The sequence below is a fragment of the Molothrus aeneus genome, chromosome 1, assembly GCF_037042795.1.
Source record: "Molothrus aeneus isolate 106 chromosome 1, BPBGC_Maene_1.0, whole genome shotgun sequence".
NCBI classification, from domain to species: Eukaryota; Metazoa; Chordata; class Aves; order Passeriformes; family Icteridae; genus Molothrus; species Molothrus aeneus.
The window spans coordinates 53,088,447-53,112,648 of record NC_089646.1 but is presented as its reverse complement, the minus strand read 5'-3'; the positions used below and the strand labels follow the sequence as shown (position 1 = coordinate 53,112,648).

The following is a 24,202-nucleotide window of genomic DNA, read 5'->3' as shown; positions in this document are numbered from 1 at the left end:
CCATCAGAGCAGCATAGTATCAAGGTCTATCTGACTACCACTAAGGAAATTATCTAAATAAAGCCTACATTCAAAATAGTATGCATATTCTTTCCAAATTACACTAAGTGCCATTAACACTGATTCACTACAGGGTTTAAGTACTACCAGGGAGCTTTGGGACTCAGTTAATGGTGTAAAAACAGTCACCAGCTTGGCTTATCCAAGTGAAAACCACTGGCAGTAAACCAGAGACCTACTCATATCCTTTAACACAAAACAAGGAATAGTTTACCATGGTTTGAAACTTGCTTTAGTTTCAGCTACCGTTCATAGGATGGTGTTCTTTGCTCATCAACTGTTTCTATTAGCAGAGACAACTAAACCACTGCAGTCAATTTCTGAAGTACCTACACACATTTTTGCATGTAGAAAATCTTGAATATTTATACAGCATTAAAAAACTAAGTGTGCATAAATATTCTACATCAAAGATGCAGCAATATAAAGCTTTCAGTTACAGATCTGAGTTGTTTTATTTTCTCTAGAATAAGAATCAGAGTACGGCCTGGTTTTCAGAGTAGAATACTCAAAAAGTGATCTGGCAGAAATCTTAATGAACCATTTGGACAGAGCTTTTATTTCTGACATTAGGAAATAAAAATTCATTTCTGGCATGCTTCAGAAATTCTTATTCACCTGATGATAACAAAAACCATCAGAAGACAGACACGGGAAAGCACAGGTCAATCAGCTTATACACTATTTTCTACTCATATTCTGTATTTTCTTCATTAGTTATGGCTGGCTGACATGGGACCTGCCAGGCTGCTCCCCTACATCCTTAGCCTTACGTACAAGCAGACTGATTGAGCTGTTGCTCTGAGTTCATTATCAACATTTTAACAATCAGATTGTTTTAAAAATACAGAATCTGAAAACAGTCACTTAAATAGCTGCATACCAGATTATTTCTGTTGGAAAAAAACCCTGTGTATTTATCCCATTTCTTTTGCAGTAAATGTAGGCTTTTATGACTTGAATGACTCTACACATATAACAAATGTATTGATATAGCCACACAATATCTGTAAAAGTTATGTTGCACAAATTAAATGCTCCTTTCATTACATCTTTAGAATTATCTTGCAAGTTGGAAAACACTTTAGCACAATTCAAGGGATAAAGTAATTACACTACATACTCTCATTCTGTTTTGTAAATCCCATTGATTTTTATTGATAGTGATAAATGCATTTAGTTTTCAGTAAGAGTTACTGTTTCTACTTTTCCTAACAATATTTCAAGACTGTAAAGGTGCAATTTCAAGGGCCAAGAAAATAACTCAAGTAAAACAAGTTCTTAGGACACAAAGACCAGGATGGTCAAAAGCAGAGTGGCTCAATCAGATCACAGTACACACCTGAAATGGAAGCCTTTCCTGCCCCTTTGTGAAAGTACATGATCTTGTGCATCCCATAAAACTATTTCTGGAGGTTAATTAACATTTAAACAATAATCCTAAGTGAAAAAATGATCCTATCACTCAACATTTAAATTTTTTAAAAGAAGGCTGAACATAAGTTCAGCATGGCTGTATATGAAAAACTGTTTCCTCAGCAATAAGGATACTGAAATCTAAGTTTTATGTAGATAAACAGGCTAGGATTGAAAAGACACACAGACACCTTCCCCCAAAACAATGGCCTCTGTTTTTATTCTTTAGCCTTTTTCAAGCTGTCACTATAACTTTACATTTTGTACAGTATTTTGTGTATCAAGGGAAAGAATTATCTTTAACAAGATTCCATGTATTACAATATCAAGGACCGTTGTATTTGCATCCATGATGTTTAAAAAATCTCTCAGACAAACCATGTAGAAATAAGTATGCAAAAACTGCAAAGAAAAACATTTAAGTAGCCAAAATTAAAAAGACCTTTGTGTGAACCACAGTCTAGCTCGATTTCTACTAGGCTATTGCAGCCAAGTAGTCCTTAACCTCAGTTGGAGTGAGCCTCCTAAAACCAGCTTCATTACAGATGCCAACTTCAATGTTGTCTTCTGTCATTTGCCCTTCAAAGCTCTCCTATTAAAACAAATACAGTTCAGTGAATCATGTCAGTGAAGACATAAGAAACTTCTTTCTTAAATGCTTTGCTAACCTTTAGTGTTAAGATAGCTGTATGAATGGCATCCTCAAGCTCCAAATCTTCATTGTATCTGTAAACAGACATTCATTTATTTCAGCATAGGACAAAAACCTTTACAAATTTTAATAATCCTGGAGTCTCTAAAATCCCCAGAACTACTAAAATCTGTTTCTCATACAAGTATTATTTATAAACATAGTGGCATTAATAGTCAAAGTTATAATTAAAAAAAAAAAAGCCTACTTTTCCTACTGTATAAAAAATTGTTGCAAATATGCTGAATATAATGTCTACTGCACTCAAGTAACTCTACATAAACACAAAAGTTGGAGTTTAAATAAATCAAACTTCCTGTGCACTTATAAACAAGTACACTGAGAGCATCACATCTTAAGTATTTAAAAACTTTGTTCTTACAATTTAAAAAGTGTACATTTTTTAAATCTGGCTATTTTATAAGGAACCTGAACAAAACACAGTATCCTTTCAGAGAAGTATCAAATACATTACCTTTTCTCAAGAAATGTTTTCCCATTGACGTAATTTTTTCCCATTGCTGTTGCTTTCCAGGCAAAATAAGCTCCCTGTAAAAGCAATAATCTATTGATTGAATTGTTTTGTGTAACTTAGTGAAAGACTGTGTATTCAGTTACTTGGTAAAAAAGTAAAGCAGCAATTAGTAAGATACTGAGTGGTCTGAGACTACAGGAGACAATTTTGGATCATACTGAGACTAATTTTATATGGGAACATATGCTGTGAAACTGTACAAGAGGTGTATTGCACCCCACCTATTTTCATTCTCTCGCTACTTTGAAAGATGCATTTAGTAAGTCATTAACATAGTTTGGATTTGGGATTCCTTAACCAGAAATAGTCCATTTGCCTTTGAGAAAGTGTACACTCAAATCCTTACTGAGGCTCATCCCACATATTCTTCTTTTTGAAGATAAAGTAATGTAAGTGACTTGTTGCAAATCAGCCATCTGATTTATGTTCACTACAACGAACATATTTAGTCATTGCTTCTATTCTCTCCTCTGGCATGAAGACCAGCAGCAGTTCTATGCCTCCATCAGACTGCCTTAAACGAGACATCTGCATTTTGCTTTTTACACTGAAGCATCAGGTAATTCAAACCACCAGAAGCTGCAGTGATCACTACAATGACCTCATTTTTTTCATCTGAAGCACTGCACCTCATACCTGCATCTAAGGGTAGTTTTTCTGAAGTGCACTGCAAACCCAGCAAATAAACTCAATTATATTAACCACTGTCATTAAATACCACAGCATGTGCATTAAATCTCACAATGCTACAGGTTTTGGCCTAACTTCCATCCAGTTTGGAGAAGTACAAACAGTCAATTTATTTTTTCCTAGTAGCTGTTACAGAACACCATTTTTGCTGGCACTATCAACTAGGTGGGAAGGTATGAAAAGAGATGACCTCCCTCAGAAACAGCTGCCATCCCTCAAAGCAGTACAGGAACATGTAGGCACAGAATGATGCAGGCTTGCTCCAAGCACCTACTGAAATGACCCATTTTGACTTCTGAAGTTATCTTTCATTCTATCTCTCTATTATTATTCTCGTCACAGAAAGCATTTCATGAGCACATGCAAAGTTTCACATGTTTTATCAGAGCAGCAGAACTTACAAGTGTAAGATACTTACAGATGGATCCGACTGAAATAAATACGGCCGCCCTTCATTCCAGCCACATATTAGCAGCGATACACCAAAGGGACGAACACCACTACAGGCAAACAAAACAGAATGAATTATCCAGGGTAAGTCAAAGGTGACCAATTATTTTGGATGTGTTTATCATCTCCCCAGACCAGGGCTATAATAAGGATGAGTTGACCAACAGAACAAAATCAAAAGTGTCCTGCCTTGGCTGACATGTTTTTGTGCAAGATATGGAGACCCATTCTCACCCACTGTCAATGAGTGCTCCTCCCGTTGGCACACTTTATGCACACATCCTCCACTGAAAAACTGCCTTTTCCACAAAACCCTACTCATTACATTTCAACACCACAATCTTTCCAAGCAGCTCTGCAATCCCAGCACGTACCCAGACTGCGTGTACTCCTGCATCACAGAGGCAATTCTCTGTACTAGCTGAGCTGTTGGAATGGGCTCATGATAAACCAAGTAATATTGCTGGGCCAGCTTCCGAGCTCTGTGCACAAGTACTCTGAAAACAGAGACAAAAGTACTATGTCAAAAAATTCCAACTAGAACTGAAAACTCATAATAATGAATACCTATTCAGGAGTTGTACATCTAGCATAACATCAATGTAAGAACACAAGACTGTGCTGAGTTATTTTATCAACCATGTAATTGCTGAAATATTTTAAGTAAGGTTGAATTACACTGTTTTTATTCTTTGGATACAAGGTTATTTGACAAGTTAAGGGATATATTAACAAAAACTTCAAGTGAATGTCATTTACAGTGCAATGTAATATTATGACATACACTTAGAAAGAAACAGCTAATTGCTACCTGTTACTTAAACTTCTTGTATGAATATGCATCTAAATGCTGATCAAACAGAATGTTTTAATACCTGTAATCTGGACCCATACCACTGTACACTAAACCTATATGTTTGGTAATTGGTTCTACTTTGTGGACGCTCCTTTCATCATAAAGAATGGATTTCTGCTTTTTCTCAGTTGCCAACACCACTCCATTTGCAGCTGGAAAAGAGCAAAAAATATTTAAAGATTAAACTAAAATTAGTAGTCAAAACACACAATGAGCTTATTAAACTGTAAAAAATTTCTTCCTCTCTTTTTAAAAGCCATTCAAGCTTACAATCAGGTTAAAGAGAGATACTTTGATGAATACACCCAACATATTGTTTCTTTTTTTAAATAACCATACAGCTCCCATAATCCCATTCTAAAGATTCCGTATAACATGAATAACTGAGCAATCTAACTAGCTTTTTTTATGTGTGTCATTTCTATATATAAGGACTGGAACACTCAAAAAAACCCAAAATCAAACATCTACCAGCTGAATGTCTCCAAAACCACCCAAAAAAGACCCCCAGGAACTACAAAACTAATTAAAACATGTGAAAATCCACTGAAAGAGTAACAAAATATATAACAGAAAGAAAGATAAAGAAGTATCCAATATAAAAGATCCAGTACATGATCCAAACTGGTTTAGTTCTCCCAAAAAAATAGACAAAATCCCAATTCCATCAGTATTTTCAGGACCTACCTTTAATCCCAACTGATGGAGCTCCTGCAGCTACTGCAGCCAAAGCATATTCAATCTGAACAAGCTTTCCAGAAGGACTAGAAAGGAAGATGCAAAATAAAGTTTTTCACTCAGTAGGGAAAAATCTGCAGGGTGTGTCATGACTTTCTATTGAAATTACATTGTATGTGTGATTTCCAAAAGCTTTCAAGGCACTGATGTTCACTGCTGAAAGGAACCAGCAAAACACAGTTATGCTTTTTGACCGACAAACACACAAGGTCAATGGCACAAGACAGCAACAGCTCCCATTCCATCCCCAGGTATTCCTGCATTTTGTTTTAATGATCCACACTATTCTGGTAATGGATGCAGAATCATCATCCGAATGGAGCTGCAGGTGTCAAGCAAAATGAGTTACAAAGTAACTTATTCAGAAGCAGAGGGGTAGAGGGGTCCATTCTCCATCCCCAGTACAAAGGACACCAGAGGCAGCACTCATTGGACAAGTGATTTTGCAAGTGGATCTGTTCTCTAGGCTGTATTTCAGACACTGCTGCTTTAATAGTTACAGAAGTAAAATGGGATATTATGTAACTCAGTGCTTAGATGAAGAAAACAAGGCAAGCAATAATCAATCAGTGCAATCACAGAAGAAAGAGGGTGTAAGGGTGACAAAGTAGTAATTCTGGCTTTTCCACTACAAACTGTAACAAATCAGAACAATCATTCCAAGCACATAGTGCTTCTGTAAAATACAAAAAGTTTGTGACTCCCTTAGGAAATAATTTCTGAAAGCTAATAAAGAATTCAATCTACTTGAGCAGATGAAACATCTTAGGCTGCTCCCATCCATTAAGAACATTCTTTTCATCATTTTAGGTTAGAAACTGCTTCATTTGCTCCACTGCAACAAGCCTTTAGCAATCCCTTTTGGAATTACACAGCATGACTCTGATGAGATTAAGGGGACACTTCCTCACGAGCAGCATAAAGGTTCTTGTGATCAGTTTTTCTTTTTCTATATGCAACATAGGTCTGAATAACTTAATAGCTTAAAAAATTGAATGGAAGATAATTTTTTTACTCTGAATTAATCTTCAGTCTAGGTATTAGAGTAACACCCCAACAGACATCACTCCATAGCATATTCACTCTGTGCATGCCATCATTCCACGTTCAGGCTGTGCACAAAACCAAGAGCAAGGAGAGCAGCCACTGCCAAGCGTAGCAGGAAGGAACACAAACTATTTTAAAACTCATCTGCTTCACTCATTCCTACATCTGAAGCAAGCTCTCAGGACACCACAGCTCAGCTGTCGTGGTGTCGTGGTTTGCTAAGCCGAGTACTCGCTGTAAGGCACCGCCAGTGTCCGGACAGACCCTAACGTGGTCCTACAGCAGCTCTGTCTCACAGCAACGAGGAGACACAAGCGGCGCCAGCACGGGGGCCCGAGGTCAGCGACAGACACCAGATGGACCCAGGACCCTCCCCGCCGCCCTTGAGGAAGCTCCTGGGCAGCTGCGTACTCCCCTCGGGCGCCTGACCCCGCCGCTCTCCCCATGCCCGGCACTCCTGTCCGGGTGGAGCCCCCACTGCCCCCCGGCGCTCGCAGGCCCGATGACTCTGCAAAGCGCCCCCTCGGTCCTGCCTCGCCGTCGCCGGCAGGCCGCTGCGCTCAGGCTGCGCGCCGTTCTCCCGCTGGCCCGGCAGCCCGCCCGCCTCTGCTCACGAGCCCACAGCCGTCCCTGCCCCGGCACCTGAAGGTGGTGAGGGAGAAGCTGTAGCCGCGCTCCGCCATTTTGGCACCAGCCCCTGCGCTCCCCGCGCCGGCTCCTCGGCGCAGGCGCGGACGCCGCTCCCGCTCCCAGCGCGAAGGCACAGCGAGCGCGCTGATTGGCGGGGTGGTGGCCTGTGCCTGAGCGTGCTGGGATGCGGTTGGCGGCGAGGCGCGCCGTAAGGCATACTGGGAGTTTGAGTCCTCCATCCGCCCTACACCGCCCCGCCCTCCCGGTAGCGAGAGCAGTGCTGGGACTTGGAGTCCTGGTCCTGTCTCCTGCACTGTCGGGACAGGCTAAGGGCACTCGGTTTCCCAGAAGGCTCAGGAACAGGGTCGCCTCCCCCGAGGGCTCGGTGGTGCCGTGTGGGGTTATGGCGGTGCTGGTCCTGGTCCGCTCTCCGCTGCCGCGGCTTCGCGCTCTGCTGCAACGCTGCTGGGGGCGGCTGGAGCGTGGCCTCTGGCCGGGTATCTTCGGGGGCCAGAGCCCGCCCTGGGGTAGGTTCCGGGCTCTTCTCCGCCTAGCTGAAGGAACTGGACGCGTTCTTGTGTCACCTGCTTTGGGAAGGGTTTGGAATAGATTATCTCAGAGGTCCCTTCCAGCGCCATCGATTCTGTGATTTTGTGAGAGGGCGATGTCGGGGCTTAGGGACTCGTTTTACCTCTGAAGGGCGGGAGGGCGCTGGGGTCAGTGAGGGAGCGGGGTGGGGGCGCCGCTCTTGCCTTGCTTCGGGGGTGAGGGCAGCATCCATGTCGTGTTTCCTCGACGGCACGTAAATGGGGCTTGCCTGTGAGGAATTTCTTTCTCACAGAATCACAGATAATGCTGAGCGGGAAGGGGCACACAAGGATCATCAAGTCCAACTCAGCCCTGCACAGGGCAGTCCCAAGAGTCATACCATGGGCCCAAGAGCGTTTTCCAAACGTTTCCTGAACTCTGTCAGGCTTGGAGCTGTGACCACTTCCCTGGGGAAGATGCTCTAGTGCCCAAACACCCTCTAGGGGAAGAACTTTTCCCCAGTGTCTGACCTAAACCTCCTTTGACTCAGCTTCATGCCATGCTCTTGAATCCTGTCACCACAGAGAAGAGATCAGTACCTGCCCCTCTCCTTCCCCTCATGAGGAGGTTGTAGAATGTGATAAGGTCTCCCCTCAATCTCCTCCAGGCTGAAAGGTGAAATAACCTCAGCTGCTTCTTGTATGGCTTCCCCTCCAGGCCCTTTGCTATCCTCATGGCCCTCCTTTGAATGCTCTGTAAGAGCTTTATATTCTTCTAATATTATGGTGCCCAAAACTGCACACAGTATTCAGGGGGGGAGGCCACACCAGTACAGAGCAGAGTGGGACAATCACACCCCTCTTTTCCTTTCTCCTGCAGGACCAGCACTCGCTGTGCAAGGTCCGGCCCTTGTTCCACAAGGGATCAGTGACGCTGGGGCGCCCAGCCTGCCGGAGAGCGTGGTGTGGATGGCGGCGCCCAAGCAGAGGCGCACCATCGAGGTGAACCGCTGCAGGCGGAGGAACCCCAGCAAGCTCATAGAAATAAAGGTGAGCAGCAAAGCCCTTGTTTTGGAGAATCATTGCAGAGGAAAGGACTGACTGTGAAAGCTCTCTGGAGTTTTTTTGTAAATCAATAAGCATAAAAGATACTCTAATGTTTAAAATCCTTTGTAAATCCTTTGTAATTCATTATATGTGACAGTATGAGGTTAAATAAACAGTGACACTTGAGGTGCAAGGCAACAAAAAGTGAATTTTGGCTGAACAGATAATGTAAATGGGAAAGGCCTACCTTTTCTGTGCATCTAATTGAGTGTATAGCTGTTTAGTCTTCCAAACATAATTAGGCATAATGACTTAAATACTGAATTTAGAGGCTATTCTTAGTTGTAAGCATTTGACATAGCAACACATTACAGAAAAGTTATGTAGAGGAATACATTTTGAAATGGTAGGTGAATTTCTCTAATTTAACATTTTTATTTGTATATTTTTATTTTGCCCTGTTTCTTTTTTTGCTGCTGTTCAAATTACAAAATTTCCTGGTTTTGACTGTCATTGTAGAGGAACATAGATGTTTGTCCTGAATGTGGAAACTTGAAGCAGAAACACGTCCTTTGTGGCTATTGTTATGCAAAGGTCAAAGAAGAAACTCGACTGATACGGATGGAAATATACAAGAAAGAAGGAGGGCCGTTTAATGCTCCAACTGTAGAGACTGTTGTCCTTTACGAAGGAGAAAAACCCACAGAAAAAGATGAAGGCAAGCGGATCATTGAAAGAGCCAGGAAGCGTCCATCTTGGTTTGTTCAAAATTGATGCTGTAGAATTAATGGTAGCAAAAGCAGTTGCTGCAGGAAGAGAATTCATGATTTTTCAGAATTTTTTTCTTGTTCACTCAGTGTGAACAGCACTCCTCTGAACTTTTGGGAAGCCTGCTTGAATTTTTGTTGTGCCATGTGATTTTCCAGTCAGGCATTGTTTCTCCACTATGCAGAGGGAAATGCTTCTCAGTGATGATACATCACAGCAGAGAACAGAGAGAAATCAGGATCTGCCTTGGGTTTGGATATCTATGTACTGTCCCCTGAACAATTTGTATGCTAATGTCCTATGCTGGTTTTGTAAATAATATCTTCTAAATTCACAGATGTTCAATAAAGTTTGTTAAGTGTCCCAGGGAAATTTGCTTTCTGGTTTTGGCTACTGCTCTTTTGGAGGGGGAAAAATGTTTAAAAGTGATATTATTGATCAGAAACAAAAGATATTTGGAAGGAACTATGCAGTTATTTGGTTATTTCCTTTGTGTGGATCTCTCCACAATGTTGCTGTTTGAGATAATTTGTGATAGTCCTAGGTTTGGGCAAAATAGTGGTTGCCACATAGTATTTGAATTTTTTTCTGCACTGGATGAAGGTTGAATATTCCTTGCTGTTGTCAGTATACAAGATAATTCTATCTTAAAGGGATGTGGAAAGCCTGTTTTCCCCTCCCGTCAGCGTACGCTTGAGTAAAAAACCAAACTGAAACGTAATTACTGTAAATGTGACAGGGGTCAAAGCTGTTTCTTTGCAGTTGTGCAGTATTCTGGGTGGTCAGTGTGTGCTTGGAAAACCACGAGCCGGCACAGTGCCTTCGGCTGGAGTCCTGGGCAGAGAGGGGGCAGCTCTACCTCCACTCTCCACTGGTGCCTTCAGGGGTGCAGCTACAGCACCTGCCTGGATTTTCACTTTGGTTTTAGCCACACAGCAGCACCACTGCTTTAGGGGTTTAAGTCTATTTTCAGTTTTTGTTGGGGATTTCAGTATACATGCTGTACTCTTTGGTATTGTGGCTTAGCGACCCTAATAGCTATTTGGCTGCCAAAAAATGCAAACCTGCTCCAACCCTCTCACAGAATCACTAGATGGGAAGAGACCTTCAAGATCATAGAGTCCAACCCATGCCCTAACATCACCCCAACTAAACCATGTGCCACATCCAATCTTGTTTTAAACACATCCAGGGATGGTGACTCCACACCTCCCTGGGCAGGCCATTCCAGTACTTTATCACTCTTCCCATAAAAAATTTTTTCCTAATATCCAACCTATATTTCCCTTGGCACAGCTTAAAGACTGTGTCCTCTCGTTCTGTCAGCTGCTGCCTGGAGAGATAGACCTGACTACAACCACCTTTCACATAATTGTAGAGAGTTATAAGGTCACCCCTGAGTCTCCTTTTCTCCAGGCTAACCAACTCCAGCTCCCTCAGTCATTCCTCACAGGTATTGTATTCCAAGCCCATCTCCAGCCTCGCTGCCCTCTGGACGCGCTCAAGCATCTCAATGTCCTTCCCAAACTGAGTGGCCCAGAACTGGATACAGCACTCAAGGTGCAGCCTCACCACTGCTGAGTACAGGGGCAGAATGACCTCCCTGCTCCTGCTGACCTGTTGACCAGTACCCCAAAGTCCCTTTCCACGTGGACACTGTCCAGCCACACCCTCCCCAGCCTATAAGGTTGCAGGGGGTTATTGTGGCCAAAATGCAGGACTCAGCACTTGGACTTAGTAAACTTCATCCTATTGGACTCTGTCCATCCATCCAACCATTCCAGGTCTCTCTGCAGAGCCATCCTACCTTCCAACAGATCAACACATGCTCCCAGCTTAGTGTTGCCCCCAAATTTACTAATGAAAGACTCAATCCCCTCATCAATGAAGATATTGAACAGAACTGTTCCCAGCACAGAGCCCTGAGGGACACCACTGGTGACTGGCCCCAGCTGGATGCAGCACCATTCACCACCACCCTCTGGGCCTGGCCATCCAGCCAGCTCTTAACCCAGCAAAGAGTGCTCCTGTCCAAGCTGTGGGCTGCCAGCTTTTCCAGGAGTGTGCTGTGGGAAACAGTGTCAAAGGCCTTGCTGAACTCCAAGTAGACAACATCCACAGCCTTTCACAGACCTCATCCACCAGATGGGTCACTTGGTATAAAAGGAGATTGGGTTTGTCAAACACAGCTTCCTAAACCCGTGCTGGCTGGGTGTGATACCCTGGCCATCCTGTAAGTTCTGTGTGATGATGCTCAGTATAAACTGCTCCATCACCTTACTGGGTACTGAGGTCAGGCTAACTGGCCTATAATTACCAGGATCCTCCTTCCCACCTTTTTTGTGAATGGGCATCACATTGGCCAGCTTCCAGTCATCTGGAACCTCACCAGCAAGCCAGGACTGCTGGTAAATGATGGAGAGCGGTTTCACAAGCTCATCTGCCAGCTCCCTCCTCACCCTGGGATGGATCCCACCTGGTCACAGCGATTTATGAACATCCAAGCAGCTCAGCAGTTCTCTGACTGCCTCCTTCTGGACAACAGGGGAACCATTCTGCTCCCTGACACCATCTGCCAATCCAGGAGGACAGCTGTCCTGAGGACAAGACGTCTTCCCTCTAAAGACTGATATCAGAATAAATCACACAAGACTCCATTTTCTTCATGGTGGCCCATTCTTTATTCATATAACTCATTTTTATACAGTATTACAGACCTCAAGTGTGACTCCAATTGGTTAGTAGCTTTCTTGCTAATTACTTTATTGGTTAGTAAAAGGTATTTTACTTGTCCATCAAATTTCTCTACTCTTCAATTGTTTAAATATTTTTTTTCACCGGTTCTCATGGGATAGATTTAATGTTTATGCAGGTGTTAGTTGTTTTTCACCCAGGAATAGATTTTTATGTTAACGAACTGCTCACACCAGGATTACTTTCACGTGTGAACTTGCAAAGTGGTAGCTTGACAAGGCCAGCCATCCATTTAACAGAGCAGGCCTGATTTTATGAGGCCTTTCTTTTATAATTTTTCTAACTTACTGTAACAGACTGAGGCAAAGAAGGCATCAAGCATTTCTAACTTCTCCTCATCTGCAGTTACTAAGTTCCCTCCCACATCCAGTAGAGAACAAAGGTTGGTCTTACCCTTCCTTTTGCTGTTAATATATTTGTAAAAACATTTTTATTATCCTTTACAGAACTCGCCAAATTAAGTTCAAACTGAGCTTTGGCCTCTCTAAATTTTTTTCCTGCGTGCCCTAGCAACCCCCTTAAATACTTCCTGAGAGACCTTCCAAAGATGATACATCCTCTTTTTATTTCTAAGTTCCTTCAAAACCTCATTGCACATCCAGACTGGACATTTGCCTTGTGAACTCATCTTTTGGCTCACATGGACAGTCTGTTCCTCTGCCCTCAGGATCTCTGTTTGAAGCACACCTCCTTCTCCTGGACTCCTTTTTAAGGAGTTTTTAAGGGTTGCTTCCCAAGGAACTCTCTGAATAAGTCTCCTAAATAGACCAAAGTCTGCCCGCCAGAAGTCCAATGTAATAGTCTTATTGGTGTTCCTCCTCACTTCACCAAATATCAAGAACTCTATAATTTCATGATCAATGTGCCCCAACCACTACATCTCCCACCAGCCCATCTCTGTTTGTAAACAATAGGTCTAACACAGTCCCTCCCCTGGTGGGCTCACTCACCAGCTGTGACAAAAAGTTGTCCTCCACACACTCTTAAGAACTTCCTGGCCTGCCTCTTTTCTGCTGTATTAAGTTCCCAGTAGATGTCGGGTAGGTTGAAGTCACCTACAAGAATAAGGGCTGGTGATCCTGAAACATTCTCCACTGCTTACAGAATAAGTTGTCCACTTCTTCTTCCGTGTTGGGTGGATGATAACAGACTCCCAGTAGGATGTCAGCCTTGTTGGCCTTGCCCTTAATTCTTACCCATAGGCATTCAACTTCATCGTCATTCAACAGTTTCAATACCTATGGCATCCCTAATATGAAGGGCCACCTCTCCACCTCTTCTCCCTTTCCTGTCTCTTCTAAAGAGCTTGTAGCCATCCAGTGCAGCACTCCAGCCATGTGAGTCATCCCACCATGTTTCTGTGATGGCAATTATATCATAGCTCCGCTGCTGCACTATGGCTTCCAGCTCTTCTTGTTTGTTGGCCATGCTGTGCACATTAGTATACATACACCTCAGCTGGGCTGCTATCTCTCCTAACTTAGGCTTACCATCCTTGGGCCTGCTTCCAGAGAGCCCAGCTACCTCCCCTTAGCCCTTCAAACCTAGTTTAAAGCCCTCTCAATAAGTTCCACCAGTTCATGAGCTAAAATCCTTCTACCCCTAACAGAGAGATGGAGCCCATCCAGTTTCAGCAGCCAAGTGCCGTAAAAGTTGCCCCATGATCAAAGAATGCAAAATCCTGCTGATGACACCAATCCTTGAGACACTTGTTGATAATGTGAGCTTTCCTATTCCTTTCATCATTTTCTCTGCCACCAAAGGGACTGCTCCCTTGAGCAGAGCATTACCTGTGTCTGGGTTGTCCCTCTATTTCCTTGGCACTTGAGTGTACGTGCTCCTTTGCTTCCTGGTTCAGGGAGCTGTGCTAACTTAGAACTGTTCCCTGGCTTTCTACATCATGTTTTTTTGGTGAGGATCTCCCCATAGGGATCTTCTGTCAGGGTCAGGAAAGTGGCAGACTGTAGGAATATGAAAGCGGAGGACACAGGACCATACTTTCCACAATAGCCTTCACTTGTAGTTGGCTGAGCTCCTTATGCCTGCTTAAGGAGTGGGCTGGTGTGTGCTGGAATGTTTCACTTTTGCTTTGCTTGCTCTGGATCCCATGCTTTGAAGCATAACTGGTAGTAACAGATGTTAGTGGAGATACTACATTTCCTCCACAAAGTAAGGACATAATGAATCTGACAAGTATAAATTGATGCCATTCAGTTGACAGTATCCAAGCAAACAACATAAGTCCATTTGATTTGTCCAAACGGGATTTAGTCCAGTCATGTCTATTTTCTCCTTGTTCAGAAGTGAAGCCAGTAAAAGGTGTCCAGAAGGATGTGGAGTGGAAAGCTAACTTTTGACAGAGCTGCATGGGATGAGACTGACCTATTAGAGGTGAGATTAGCCAAGCAGTAAGGCAGATACACACATGCCTTTCCCACAGGACAGTGTATTTTAGAGAGAGGTGAGGGTCCTTTGGTTTGTCCACATATAGGACCAATTACACCCTGCCAATTCACAGATACAGATATTAATATTTGACAGTTCTGTAGGAAAAAAGCTGAATAAGCATCACTTTCTCCAAGATCAAGATCAGTGAATCCTTACAGGTAAGAAATCAAGCAAAGGGGTAGGACACCGGCGTAGACGAGCAAAGAGCTGCTGGCAAAACATAAAGAGAACTAGGAAGTTTATGGAAGTTTGTGAAAAAAGGGGCAGGGTTCTTGGGCACTTGTGAGGGATATAGGAATGTTTTCAGAGTACACAGGAGTGAGATCTAGAAGGCTAAGGTCCATTTGGAATTAAATCTGGCAAGGAATATCAGGGATAACAACAAGGGGTCCCTCCAGTACATCAGTAGCAACAGGAAGATTTGGGAAAACGTGCTCACTGGTGGTGGTGACAAAGGATCCAGAGAGGGTGGAGTTATGGAAGGTCTCTTTTTGCTTCAGTCTTTACTGCTAAAGCAGCCCTCAGGAGTCTCTGACTCTGTAGGCAAGCAAAAAAGTCTGGAGAAAAAATTTTGTGGAGTATCAGATTAGCATTTGTGGGTGTCAAGGCAAACTTAACACCCACAAATCCACGGGACTTGATGGGATGCACCCTCACATGCTGAGAGTTATTTGTAAAATCATGAAGAGGTACATGTATATTATAATTATACTAAAGAGATACTAAACTATACTATACAAAAGATACTACAGAAAAACTTGTGACTGTCTGAGACAGCTAGGACACAGCTTTGACCCAATTGGCCAAGCAAACAAAACAATTTTCTGTAGAATCTAATTACTAAATCCCTTCAGGAAAACAATCTTCTTAACACATTCTACATGTGCAAAAACAACAGGAGTAGAGAATAGAGATTAGAATTGTTTTCTCTCTTCTTTCTCATCTCATCTCATCTCATCTCATCTCATCTCATCTCATCTCATCTCATCTCATCTCATCTCATCTCATCTCATCTCATCTCTTCTCTCTGCCTTCCTAGGAAAAATCCTGTGCAGATTTGGGAAAGTTTGTGCCTACTGCTCCCTGTTAAGAGAGCTGAGGCTACACACATGGGAACTCAAACTTCAAAATGAACAAGAAGGAGGACAGGATCCAGGGAACTATGAACCAGTTAACTTTTTTTCATCTGGAAAGGCGAAGGAACAGCCGGGTTGTCGTTTCCAAGTGCAGACAAAAAAGAAGGTTATGAGAAGTAGTCAACATGGATCCACCAAGGTGAAATCATGCTTGGCCAGCCATCCTTGTGTGATGGAATGACTGGATGGGATAATGAGGGAAGAGGAGTGGGTAATGTCTACCTTGACTTCAAGGCTCTTGACATTGTCTTCCATAGGGCAGAACTGGCTGAATGGCAGATCCCAGAGTGTTGTGATCATCACCAGAGTCCAGCCTGCACCTAGCGGTGTTCCCCAGGGGTCAGCAGTGGGTCCAGTCCTGTTCAACAAAGATCATTCAGGGACTGGAGGACAGGCTGAGGGGAGCTGGGCCAGTTCAGCCTTGAGAAGAGACGACTGCAGGGATCTTACCAATGCATAAACTGCTCCAGGCGAACCTGCTTTAGCAGGAGGTTTGAACTAAATAGTCTCCAGAGGCCCCTTCCAACCCCAACCATTCTGTGATTCATCCCATAGCTGTACAGTTTATGTTGGTTCTGCATTTATGCAATCCAGACAAGAAGAGATGCTTGACAATGTTTCATAGTTGTTTCTGAGTAGTGTGAGGGGAAAATCATTTGGTATTCATGGTATCTACAAGAAAAATTAGAACCAGCTGATAAATATTGAAGATTTTGTATATGTAATTGATGTTGTACCAGTTAATTTTCCTGTAGAAGAAATTATCTTCAGTGAGAGTCAGAGCAGTCTTGTTTGGATGACTTTTCCTTCAAAAGAAGAGCAAAGCTCACTTTCATAGCTTTGTTGTGTTAACTCTGCCAATGTCAAGCTCCATTACCTTCAAATGAAATTGCAAAAAATAAAAATTCCTCTAAAGCTTGTAGCCTGGTCTGTTACTTGAAATAAGCCCTGTTTAAATGTAAATTTATAAAAATATAACTCACAACAGTTCTAATATAGAAACACACTTTTGGAAACAGTGTAAATTAAAATTAACAAGAGGTAAGCTGGTTGTTGCAAATGCTGTGCTTTAGAATCCATTTACAAACAAAAATTTTATGCACCAGTAATTTCATTTTGATTCTTTGTGTACCTGCTAGAAGTTGAAATGGACATTTTTGTCTAAAAATTTCATATCATTAAATACATGTGATATTTGATTAAATTTTTTCTTCTATAAGAATTTTATGCAAAAATTAATTTATTTTACATTTTCAAAAGATCCATGATGTAATATCCTAAAATACAAAGATGCAGGTTGCTAAACAATTTTGTGTATTACTAAGATCTGCAGGCATAGAGGCGATCTCTGGCAGTGATCAATTACGATATCCTTCGAGGCTGATAAACCAAGGTCCTCCTTAATCATCCTGAGTGAGGAAATGTTAGTAATATATTTCTTTATAGAAGCATCTATTCTGTTGAACATCCTGTGCTGGCATTTGATGTGAGACACCCTTCTTCGAAGCACTAGGTGGCAGAGCAGTGCAGGTTTCGGGCAGGTGCTAAACAAAAGCTCTAAAGTGCGATAGGAAACAGATTCCAAGAATTTTCACCTGTGTAAGGAGAACTTCTGTGAAAAGACTGAATTTGATAAATACAAAGAAATATACAATAATAGTTATGAAAAAAAATTAATTTATTATAATTAATTGTTCCAACTAGATCTAATTCAATCTCTATTGAGAACAAATGTGCTGGCTTTTGTTTATATTTATGCACTTCTGGTTTTTGCTGGGTGAAGTATTGAAATTGCAGTTTTTCCTATCATTTCTCCTTAATTACAGATGGCTTTTCATGTTGCTTTCTATGCCTGTAGAAAACAATCCCTATATATTTCTATGCCTTATATTCAGATAGTTGATATTTTATTTATGCAGCTAGAAAGTCCCAAAAATAATAGGTCTGATGGCATTGCAGTGAATTTAAAGGTATAATTGTCTTGAATTCATAGAGCCATAAGGATCTGTTTGTAAACAGAGAGAAACTGGAAAGAAAAGGAACCAGTGTGGTGTTTAAAAAAATATCAGTTGCTCAGAATGGAATAGAAGATTTTGTGCCCCATCAAAGGTTTGAAACATTTTAGAAGCACAGGAGTGATAAAGGTTCCTGTGTTTTTAGAAACTCTGAATTAATATTTAAATAAGCTATTTACAAAATTCCTTCTTGTACATCATGTGACTGCATTGTGTAATTTATGCTGTGAAGGAGGATCAATAAATATGAGATGTTTCCAAATAATTTACCTCACTCTTAACCTGCCAAAGACTTAAGAATGAGGCCAAATGGAAGGAAAATCCATGAAATGAATGCAAAGAAAGTAGACTATGTAGCAGTGACGTATCTAATTTTTGAATATTCTTATGTATATTCCTAGGAGATTCTGTTGAAGTCAGTGTTGTATAATTCAAGGGAGAATTTGGTCCAATGTACTGAAATGTGGGCATATGGATTTATGCGAATATATATATATATATATATATATATATTTAATGCAGAGCACATGCCTGGGAGACTACTGCTGGGCACCAAACATTTGGTGTATGGCTGAAAACTGAAATTACCTTTGATGAGTGCAGTAAATTGAGTCTAATTGGTTGATTTCTTTCAACATCCTATATTTCAGTTTCAGTTTCTGTATTTTTCTCACTAGTTGAGGACAATACACATACTTGAAAGAAAGTTTAGAGGATTCATTTCATATTTAAAATGCTGGATAATCTATGAAAAAGAAAACTGAAACTGGAGCAGAAGACCCAAAACAAAGGGTTTATGGAGTTGTCAACATAAAAAATATGTCAGGGAATTCTCTGGAGTGCCACTGCTGAATCCTGTGATTTTTAATTGTGGGTTTTTGTTTTTTGTTTTTTTGTTTGTTTGTTTGTTTGTTTGTTTGTTTTTTAATAAAGCAAATTTCCTGGTTCTAAGATAGTGGGTTGAAAATGAAGAAGAAAAGATTTGGAAAAGCACTCAGCAGAAATCCAGTCCTATCTTATAATTTCTAGCATGTTCTACCTTTTAAACTAATAGTAAGATTTTGAAAAATTAGGATATACTAATCCAAATACACAGGTATCTGACTGTTTCCTTTGGTTTCTTCAAAAGGTACAGGCTCTTGTCTGACATGTCCTGGTTGTAAGGTAGAATAACACTTTATGTGTCCTAACTTTGGAACCACCTCACCAAGGTGCAAGAGGAATAGGCACCACAAATGCAGTGTACGCCATGGTGTAGGAAGGACAATGAGCCCCTACTTATGGGGCTGCCAGCTCTTACATCCATCCCCAAGGTATACTAAAGCTGTTTCTATTCCCACCCCCATCCCAGAGCTCATCAGCTTGTCTATCAGTGTGGCTTACAGCTCTGCTTTCCATTGTGCTGTAGATCCAGAGCACATTATGTGACATTCTCTCAGTGGAACTAAGGATTTTGAACAGGCTGTTGGAAAGATATACATTTCATTTTATAATCTGGGATTACTATTAAATACAAAGTATAGAGGTTTTCAAGAAGCTATACTGAATAGCTTAAGGCTCAAAATTGACAGGCCAGTCCTATATGGAAGGTTTGTTCTAAATATAGTGGGTTTGGAAGTTCCTACTCCTTCATCTTTTGACAGTTCCTACTCAGTCATAGTCAGATCAAGTAGAGCATCTAAAGTGTTTTGAATAACATCAGGAGTCTGTCCAATTATAGATATCTTATATATTTCTGTCTCTCTTAAACAGGATGAATGATATCTTGATTTCCATGGGATTTCTTTTAAATGAAATGGTAATTCCAAGTGATTGAGAGGTGGGTTATAAAACATGAAGCTGTTGGTTACAAGGTCAATTAATGATATAATGAATCTTTACTTTTGAATTTTTGATTTTTAAAATGGAAGTCAAGGAAATGAAAATTAAGCTTCTCTGTTTCCAACACCCTTCATGACATATCACTTGGGCCCAAGGGTCCAGGTCTGCCATAGTCCTTTGGGTAAGGTCATTTGTGAACAAGGAATGTAATCTTCCAGGAGTTCAGGAGAATGCTCACGTGTTTCAGTTTCTCTTGCCCCAGATGAATATTTGTCAGGTATTTTTGTGCAGCGCAGAGCAGATTACCACAGAGTTACTATGGAAAAGGAACAGAGGAAGGGTCAAAGCCCAAGAAGGTCATTGGCAAGTATGTTAAGTAAGAGGCATCCAGTGTCTGTGTGTGTAACAGGAGGAGTACACCAGGAGGTGCTGCAAGAAACCCAAATGAGTAACTGCAAAGTGCTCGTGTGTGCGTGGCCCTGCAGAAAGGGGTGCAGAGCAAATACCAAACCCTCATACATCACTTTGGTAGTAGCAAGTTATGTTGGAAGCTAAATGGCACGATTGCTGTGTGACAGGTGGCAAACTGAAGCGCCAAAAGAACAAGGGAATTCCTCAAAATTGCTCCCTCAGTTGGTGGCAGGGGAAGGAACTGGAGCTGTTTGCAGATTATCAGCCTGTTGTGTTTTTTGCTATCATAGGTGAGGGAGTAATGACAAATATCACTTGGGGTGACTGTTAATCTGACCTGGTGTGTGTTCTCATCAAGTAAACTACTTTAAAGATACCATATGTGAAAACATTTGATGGAACACAGGCTCATTATGGCCTTTATCTAGAGCTCTTCAGATAAAACTGGAAATCTGGTTTATTACTAAATCATGCCCCCTTTATTGATTCTTTTCTCCCCCTTTCCCTTTAAAACAGGAGGAAAATAGTAAAATTTTTTCAGGAAGCTTCCAAGGACCAAACCCAATCACTTCTCATCTGCAGAAACAGTGTCTACACTAAAAGAAATGCCATTCTGTGCAGTAAGGCTATTTATAAAAGTGTGACTCAGCTGGACAGCAATGGCAGAATCTGTCCCCAGGAATTTTTAATGTATAAATCTAAAAATAAGTGTAATCCTAGAAGTAAAAGTCTTCTTCTCCACAGATTAGACTCTTTTGGTCCAGAAATAAGGTTTATCTGCTATAAAGAAGACATTATGTCTAATAAGAAACAGAAAAGAAAAAAAAAAACCAACACAAACAATACAAGCGATTAAATTGTTAGGGAAAGAAACCTCAAGATCATGAGATCCAGAGAACATTCACAAGCAAAGCCAGCAGTACAAATGAGCAAAGAATTAGTTTAGATAATTTCTCAAAGAAATATTTTTTTCCTGTGAGACACTTCACACTGAAAAATATGAAGGAAGAGAATTTGCAATACTTTCTTCCTTTTTCTTTCTGATCAAAGAGTTGTACTTCATTTTCAAGCCACCAGAGTGTATCTTCCTCATCCTGCTGATTTGGCTGACACAAATTCAACAGGCAACCAATTGAGAATAGTCAGTTTTGATCAAAAGTAATTTAATTCTTTTCAGTTTATTGATGTTATAATAACCCTGATTGCAATGACTGTATCTTCCCAAGAGCATAGACATTGGCTTTGTTAATATGATTTTCAAGAATTCTATCTGTATCAGGAACATTGCACTTGAAGCAGGAAAAAAAAATACTCCATAACCTTTGACAGACCTTACAGTTACATTTGGGTCTCACAAATATGAAGGAAAATCTAAGACTTCAAGCAAGATTTTGTTATTTTCAAAGATTAAGCTGAAATGAAAAAGTGATGACCAGGGCTAATGTTTCTCTGAGTTTTCCCAGCCTATGGAGGTAAAACACATAAGATGAAAGCTTCTTGCTGAATTTAAAGCTGTAGACAGCATTTTTAGACAGGCTGAATTTTGTGCATTCTATATTTGTATCCCCAGAGAATTTCTCTTACACATTCACTGTTAATCATGACTACAAGTAGTTCTCCATAAAAGAGCAGGGAGGAGAAAAGGCTGTAAGAAAAATGTGAGTTACAAGGCCCCTACTTCAAGAATGAAATCCATAGTTACCTTTGTCAAGTAATAGGGATCTACATTTCATCACTCCCTTAAGTCTCAGAGGAGTAGTTGTGGTAAATAATAACAACTATCTGACCTTCTTAGGTTCTGAAGAGACAGGGGTGAGCAGAGGCACTGACTTTGAGGCTTATGGCTGTTGCAAGAACTGCCTTCTGTTGTCTTCCATGGCCTCTTCATGCTCTGCTTTCCCAGACTCCATCTATGAGGCAATTCTTACTGCAATGTTTGAATATTTAGACATTTATATTGTAATGTGGCTGTGGTGGACTCGCCTCTACTGCTCACTGCCCTGCCAAAATATGCATACCTTTCGCATGTCTTCCGATTTCCAACCTAATCACTTATTTTCCCCATTCTAAATGTTAAGAAAATGCTAGCTGTTCAACACCTTTCTTAAAAGAAAGTCTTACATTTTATGCTGATTTCATAGTGATTTTCCTAGTGTCCTCCTTCTATTTCCTGTGAATGGCCTTAGAGCTAATTTTGCCTTCGGTAAGCTATTGATCTAAGCAGCGTGCACAGAGAAAAGCATGGTTCCATATTTCCAGCCAGCTATTGCTGGGCTCTGCAGTAGTGCCTCTGGATTTTGCAAAAAATGAATTTGTGCAGGACAGAAGTAAAGCACTAGGCTCAGACTTCGTCCTTTTTTTTTTGTTTGAAATCCTGGACTGACACAATTCCTGTCTCTTCCTCGGGCATTTTCCAACAGAGCAAAATCCCAAGCGAAAGCTCCAGAACTGGTCAACTACTTGGTGCAAACTTCTTTCAGTATTCAGTCCCTGAGACAGTCAATAAACATGGAGGACTCCCTGTACCTTGTGGACTTCTTTCTAGTTTGTATTTTCCTGTGAAGAAAAGGACATTGTGCTTCAGTGACATTCAGCCCCCACAAAAGGCAGCTTTGTGTCTGCCCAGCTCCATTGGCAGCAATACATAACACTGAGCCCGTGCTGAGAAGGAGCCTTCATTTGCTCACCCAGAGATGTGTTTCCATTTTTTTTTTCTATTTCTGATCAGCTTGAAAGATGCTGACAACATGTAGAAGAAGAGGTCTGATGCATCACTCATTAGGCTGAGACTAACATGGCTTTATATCTTGTTTTAGCTACAGAGCAAGTCCCGAGGCCATGGGGGATTATCAGAAAAGCAGCACTATGGAAATGTGTATGGAAGGGAAAGGGGGCTGAACAGCTGGAGAGCACTCAGTGCTGGGGCTCTATAGGGAAAGCAGAGATCTCATCATAAGTGCCAGGATTGTATTGTGAGCACATTAATCTCATAGGGTCATGCAAAGACAGTGTGGATTGTTACTTATGGACCACCACCACCAGTTAGGGATTTTATATTCTGTAGTGACCCTGACAGTTTTGATTCCCTTCCCGTGGAGAGTATCTGGCTGCTATACCATTAGATTAATTTCTGCTGTTTTTTCTTGAAGCAAGCAGAAAGCCATGTTTTGTAATTAATTAATTTTTAATATTGTATCTGTGTATGAGAAGTGGTTTAATTAGCCCATCATTTTTCTTGAGGGGTAAGGTTTTTTCCCTGCTACACATGTTCCATATATTCTTCTAAGTAGCAGAAAATTTCTTAATATTTTAAGAACTGTTATTGGCTAAACAAATTCTCTAACAGAGAAATTAATTACTTCATTGCCTTATTCAGAAATTCTTTTCAAGTGGATGACCTTGTCACAAGTTAATAACTAGAAATGTGGATCACTATGGGAAGCATATATGCAAATTTAGCAATTGAAAGAAAGCTGCCATAAGGATAGTTAATTATGTCATTAAAAAGTGCCTTTTTACTTTCTCTCTGCCATTTCATGTATAATCACAAATTCGTTCTCCCTCTTGCTTTCCACATTCCTTTGTCTCAGTGAAGCTATCCAGATTTTTTTACTATAGCCACATCTGTGACCTATCTGTTATATCACAGAATGGTTTGGGTTGAGAGGGACCTTAAAGATCATCTAGATCCAACCCCCATGCCATGGGCAGGGACACCTTCTTCCCATATTTTCTTCCAAGGATTGTGGGGGTTGGACTAGATGATCTCCAGAGGTCACTTTCTACCCTAACAAGTCATTGTTAGCTATTGTACAAAACCCTTATCTTCACCCCCACTACAGTTTGAGATAGCTTATGTTCTTCCCTAGCTCCTGAAAACAAGTATTTCCTTCTTCTTGCTTTGAAATGTGTTTGGGACCTGGTATTTCCACTCAGTTTACTGGGGGAAGCTACACAAAAGCTTTGTTCAGGAAAGGTGATGCAAAGAGTTCTTCAGGAAGAAAAACAAAAAGACAGAAAGAGAAGGAAGCAGGGAGGGAAGAAGGCAGATCCTGTGTGCTTGGAGATGTGAGATTAGGCTCGGATGGAGAATAGCTCCAGGACTCACTCTCCCAGATGTTGTGTCTGCGCAGCTGCAGCTGCATTCCTAGAGTGCTCCACC

The 24,202-nt window shown here is 41.2% G+C and overlaps 2 protein-coding genes across 2 annotated transcripts; one reads left to right on the top strand and one right to left on the bottom strand.

Annotated features, from left to right (window-relative positions):
* Positions 1 to 592: 592 nt before the first annotated feature.
* PSMA2 (proteasome 20S subunit alpha 2) lies at positions 593 to 7,232 on the bottom strand. Its single transcript, XM_066544696.1, has 8 exons — positions 7,126 to 7,232; positions 5,386 to 5,462; positions 4,718 to 4,850; positions 4,217 to 4,339; positions 3,811 to 3,892; positions 2,643 to 2,716; positions 2,145 to 2,202; positions 593 to 2,068 (listed from the first exon to the last, which is right to left on the bottom strand). Exons 1-8 carry the CDS (start codon positions 7,164 to 7,166, stop codon positions 1,952 to 1,954), a joined length of 705 nt encoding a protein of 234 aa, XP_066400793.1. The 5' UTR covers positions 7,167 to 7,232; the 3' UTR covers positions 593 to 1,951.
* A 257-nt stretch (positions 7,233 to 7,489) lies between these two features.
* MRPL32 (mitochondrial ribosomal protein L32) lies at positions 7,490 to 9,827 on the top strand. The gene is made up of 3 exons (XM_066572349.1): positions 7,490 to 7,640; positions 8,521 to 8,690; positions 9,207 to 9,827. Exons 1-3 carry the CDS (start codon positions 7,517 to 7,519, stop codon positions 9,459 to 9,461), a joined length of 549 nt encoding a protein of 182 aa, XP_066428446.1. The 5' UTR covers positions 7,490 to 7,516; the 3' UTR covers positions 9,462 to 9,827.
* Positions 9,828 to 24,202: the final 14,375 nt, after the last annotated feature.

What these genes read in the sequence shown, in the direction of transcription:
- PSMA2 (XM_066544696.1), bottom strand. Translation starts at nt 7,166, where the DNA reads ATGGCGGAGCGCGGCTACAGCTTCTCCCTCACCACCTTCAG. An exon ending in TTCTCCCTCACCACCTTCAG is followed by an intron (nt 5,463 to 7,125) that starts GTGCCGGGGCAG and finishes CTTCCTTTCTAG; the next exon opens with TCCTTCTGGAAAGCTTGTTC. An exon ending in GGTATGGGTCCAGATTACAG is followed by an intron (nt 4,340 to 4,717) that starts GTATTAAAACAT and finishes CTCTGTTTTCAG; the next exon opens with AGTACTTGTGCACAGAGCTC.
- MRPL32 (XM_066572349.1), top strand. Translation starts at nt 7,517, where the DNA reads ATGGCGGTGCTGGTCCTGGTCCGCTCTCCGCTGCCGCGGCTTCGCGCT. An exon ending in GGGCCAGAGCCCGCCCTGGG is followed by an intron (nt 7,641 to 8,520) that starts GTAGGTTCCGGG and finishes TTTCTCCTGCAG; the next exon opens with GACCAGCACTCGCTGTGCAA. An exon ending in GCAAGCTCATAGAAATAAAG is followed by an intron (nt 8,691 to 9,206) that starts GTGAGCAGCAAA and finishes CTGTCATTGTAG; the next exon opens with AGGAACATAGATGTTTGTCC.